Source organism: Nematolebias whitei, chromosome 16, assembly GCF_014905685.2.
Source record: "Nematolebias whitei isolate Nwh7 chromosome 16, NemWhi1, whole genome shotgun sequence".
NCBI classification, from domain to species: Eukaryota; Metazoa; Chordata; class Actinopteri; order Cyprinodontiformes; family Rivulidae; genus Nematolebias; species Nematolebias whitei.
The window spans coordinates 22,822,046-22,826,813 of record NC_056513.1 but is presented as its reverse complement, the minus strand read 5'-3'; the positions used below and the strand labels follow the sequence as shown (position 1 = coordinate 22,826,813).

General features: G+C 40.3%; 1 protein-coding gene across 2 annotated transcripts in view; it reads right to left on the bottom strand.

The window, feature by feature from the left end:
- Nucleotides 1-461: 461 nt before the first annotated feature.
- Nucleotides 462-4,768, bottom strand: part of LOC119422430 (bromodomain-containing protein 4) — a 26,807-nt gene continuing 22,500 nt past the window's right edge. For both annotated transcript variants that reach the window (XM_037689802.1, XM_037689801.1), the window contains exons 18-22: nucleotides 3,862-3,982; nucleotides 2,731-2,864; nucleotides 2,421-2,611; nucleotides 727-970; nucleotides 462-635 (exon numbers count right to left, since the gene is read on the bottom strand). In XM_037689802.1, coding sequence (XP_037545730.1) covers nucleotides 567-635; nucleotides 727-970; nucleotides 2,421-2,611; nucleotides 2,731-2,864; nucleotides 3,862-3,982 — 759 coding nt within the window. In that variant the 3' untranslated portion in view covers nucleotides 462-566. The remainder of the gene's footprint in view (nucleotides 636-726; nucleotides 971-2,420; nucleotides 2,612-2,730; nucleotides 2,865-3,861; nucleotides 3,983-4,768) is intronic.

Genomic DNA, 4,768 nt, shown 5'->3' with positions numbered 1-4,768 from the left:
ACTCAGATGATGGCTTAACCTGACAAACTGGACCACAGGAGCCCATCCTCAGCTAAAACAAACTAAATTATAAAAACAAGATTTGGAGAAAAGAACAAGCTAAACTACGTTTGTTCGTACGTTTGTTTACATTTTCTTTTACACGCGAGTAAAAAGGCTTACTTCAATTTTAACTTGTTAAATTCTGCTCTGCACCATTAATTGTTTTGTTTTTAAGGTTTAATCGTCTCCTCCTCCTTTCAGAACAACGTCTCACTGACCAGGTTTTAATAGTCCTGCAGTTCCAGGAGATTACTGACCAACGATCGTTCACGCCACGGCAGAAACAAACATCTGAGGCTGGAGGAAAAGACGATGCTCGAGCCTCTCCTGTTCACGTGACACAAACCAGCTGCTTTTATTACAGACAGAAAGGGACAGATGTGATCAAGTCTGTGTAATGTATTGGGGGGGGGGGGGGGGGGGGTGGGGGGGGTCTGTGCGAGCAGCATCTGTGGGAGTCAGAGCTTCGGTACTTTTGCTTATGAGAGACTTCAGGTCTTTCTCTCCAACTGTCATTTTTCCTCTCAGAACAAATTCTCCTCAAAAATTGCCATTAGGTCACTCTGGAAATTTATGTCAATTGTGTCGGCCATCTGTGAAACAAATAAAATAACGATTACAGGATGATCAAACAGATCAAAAGCCTTTAAAAAAAATTAAAAAAAATTCTGGTAAATTTCATACCGCCTCTCGCCTGCGCCTCTCCTGCTCTCGACGACGAGCCATCTCCCTCTGCTGGTCGAGAGCGTTCTGTGCAGCTAAGGTGGGTGGGGGTGGAGCTTGTTGCTGTGTGGGAGGGGGTTGCGGGGAGTGAGTGGGCGGAGTTGAAGCTGGAGGTGTTGGTGCAAGAGGCGACTGTTGCTCTTGACGACGGCGGGTGTCTTCTTGTGTTCGGCGAGCATGATCCATCGTGTCGTCGTCGTCACGGCTACGAAACAGAAAGGAGCAACCGATGTGAGCCGGCAACGCGTGTTTAGGTCCATTTATTAAAAAATACAGATAATTCAGCCAGTGCTTGGAAGGTGGGCAAAAATACAGTTGAAAAACTGTTAAAAACTAACCAATGAAAAACTTCCAAAATCATATCAGCATTGGGGTCTTTCCAAATTGCTTAAAAGCATACCGTATTTTTCGCTGTGTAAGATGCATCAGTCCTAATGTGACTAATAAAGTGGAAAAATTCATAAATATGTCACTTCGCCGTATACATCGCATCTATTATGCCTCACCGCTGGTGTGTCACATTTGTTACGCATCACCGCTAACAACCCGGAAATGTGGGCTAAACCTGGAAATGTGGGCTAAACCTGGAAATGTGGGCTAAACCTGGAAATGTGGGCTGGTGTGGCAAAAATAGATGGGCTGCCAAATGGCGGCCGCAGGAGCATGCACGGGAGGACTTTAACAAGAATTTAACAAGATTAACACATAAAAAAACAATTATGTTTGCTCAAAATTATAGTAAATGTGTGTCTCATTTGAACTTTTACTTAATAAATGCACTTTGATGGTCAAATCAGCTGCATTTCAAAACCCGATTAGCTGAAACGGGCACGAGCAGAGGGCGACTTGGACCATTTATTCTAAATTTAACAAGATAACCGCCTAAAAACAATTATTTGTTTGCTCGACTTTATAGTAAAGGTATGTCTCATTTGAACTTTTACTTAATAAATGCTCTTTGATGGTCAAATTAGCAGCAAAATGAAGCTGATTCGGTTGCTCCAGTCAGACGACGGCAGCTATGGCAAGCCGATTGTGTCATTAATAGCCACTTTTACCTATTACGACACAATACTATTGTGTGTGCCTTATTACTCGAGTGCCATCTAACGGCTGAAAATGGTAGTGTTCAATATTTTCAGTCAGAATGAATGAAAATGGTCACATCTCAGCCAAAAATTGGTTTATAAATATGGGGAAAAAAATCCATAAATAGGTGACTTCGGCGTATAAGTCGCAGGACATGCAAAAAAAAGAAAAAAGTGACCTATAGGCTGAAAAATACGGTAGTATTTTTAGTGTATGTAAACTTGTGACTTTGAAGAAAGAAAAGTTCTCACATCTCTTATAACTTGGACATTTGGCAAATAGAAATAATTTTGGAAATCATAATTAACCTAAAGCACAAAAGTTTAGTCTGATTTAAGGTCAGACAGTGGAAACAATGGGAATATGTTTTAATAGTGAATTAATCTGGTTTCAACTGTACATTTAGCATTCCAGAGAAAAAAAGATCAGCTTTGTTGTAGCATTAGTGCTATTTTATCTAGTTCATCCTTTGTCCTCAACTCCCACAGTGGTGTTTGCTAACATGTAATAATCACGAGCTGTGTAATAACGTTCTCATAAAACCTGTTTTTAGTCCTCCCACTCACCGTAGTTTTTCTTGCTCTCTCCTGACCTGCTCTGCCTGAGCTTTCAACTGTCTCTCTCTCTCCTCCTTCTCCCTGGCAGCCTGTTTGAACAGCTTAAAACTGTCGCTGGAGGAGCGCACGGCGGAGGCTGGCGTAGAGTGAGGCTTCTGAGCTAGACTGGCCCAAGAACCCATGCTCTTCAACTTCACATCCTAGAGAGGAACAAAAACAAAACAAAAGAGAGGATGAGGTTATAAAGTGAACGATAAGACAGTGAAGTATTAACTGGATGTGACTGACGTGACTGTCTTTATACCAGTCTAGTACATACCTGCGTTTTCTTGGGTGCAATTGGAGTTTTGGGTTCTTGCTTGATTTTGAGGTCCTGTTGGGAGCAAGGCTGTGCTGGGGAGTCTGGGAGACGAGGAAAAGGCCGAGAACCATCGAGAGGCTTTACGTCTAAACCTATGGAAGGCATAAATAAAGACATTATGAATCTCAATTGCCTTTGTTGAGCAATTTACTTATTTTTCAGAATGTGCTCAGATTTTGGAAAAGTGTGGATTTTATTCCGAGATATTCTCTGCTCAAATGTGTTCTCACAACAAAACCCGGCACTTGAGTAGGCCTGTCGCGATAAACGATAAATAAATTAATCGCATGATAAATGACAATTATCTACCTCATTTTCATTTATCGGCTTTATAGTTTCTTCGTGTCTCTCTTTCTACTGAAGATGCTGGATGACAAAAGGCTCAACTCCGGTGCTCTTCACTGACCCCTCCCTTTCTCTTTTAAATCTGTTTTAACCGTCCAAAATCACATTTTTAGATCGTTAAAAGCAGCTAAGCTGAGAAGCTACGCTATGAGCTAAGCTAACAGGCTGACTGCAAGAAAAAACCCTCTGTCCCTCTGTTTGAAGCTCCAAAATTCACGGATGAAACCTGTGCCTTTGTGTAAAAAGTTGTTCTTCTCTGCAAAAAGAAGCTGAGAACTTATTTACTATTTTTTAAATTTTATTAAAAGCTTTGTGTGACAAATGCTATGCTAAAGAGCTCTAATCACACCGAGCGTCTGCCATTTTGAGAACACAAGAGAGACAGCCCATGTCACGTCAAGGGGCCTCCCTCTCATTTTTTTTTAAAGAGACACGCTGCTCGCTCCCTCACTATCCATCCTTCAGTTTAAACAGTCTTATACTGCCATCAGGTGGTCAAAAAAGGTACTACACCCAAAACAAATGAACCAATATTTCTTCTTAAATTTGACAATATTTACTAATTATTGTCAAATTTCAAACAATATTATCGTTTATCATAATTTCTGAGACAATCACCCAGCAAAATGTGTTATCGCGACAGGCCTAGACCTGAGTGCATTTGAGTTAGAATAAAAACAACAAAGAACGCTGTTGACATTGCAGCTTTATTTGCTGCATATTGAGGGTCACTCAGCCACTCACTGTGTTTGTTGTCTGGTTTGTGTGTGTCTTGGCGGACTACTAGATTGAAGGGTGATGGGGGCATAACTGGAGACTGAGGCGGCTTCTCCTCTTTAAGTACCGCAAGGTTGGACCTCGGTTCCTACAAGAGAGAAAAGCAATACATTACCTATTCGCCGATTAAAGACCCCCTAAAAAATACTAAAAATATATCCAACTGGGTTTTAAACTTTTTTTTTCTTGTCACATGGAAGTGCCTCAAAATACACTTTCACATACATCATTGAGCAAAACTTTAGTCACCTCCGATATTTTACACTTTGTTTCTAAGAAGTCAAACTTTACCGTCTATTAAAGTGACCTTGATGAATATTTCTTCAGACTTTCTGATGTTTTTTTTTAAAGTTTTTAACTTCACCTGCTTTGTCATATTTCTGTCCAATTCTTGTTAGGGATGCACCGATCCACATTTTTTAACTTCCGAACCGATCCCGATACTTAAATCTGTATATCGGACGATACCGTCCCAATATCATCATCATTATTGATTTTATATGAGGCTGAATATAGGCAAGTACAATTTGTACAAATATATGCATGTACAAAAAGGCAACATGAGGTAAGTTTTATGAATGTTGGATAAGTTTCAAAGTTAGAATTAAATCCTGCTAACACAAAGCATGTTTTTTTTGTTTTGTTCCTAGCTTTAAAGTGGATATTAAAGTGTTTAAATGGCTGATAAATATCTCCTGGAGGGTAAACTATATCTTGGCTGCAAGTATCAAGCTAAGAACTCCTTCGTTTTCTACAACTGATAATGGTTGGTCATTAATTACGATGAAGTTTAGCAACTTCTCGGTAAACATTCGAGCTCCGGGGCTTCAGTGGTGTGTTATTTTCGTTCAGTCCGGAGAAGGCAGTCTGATTT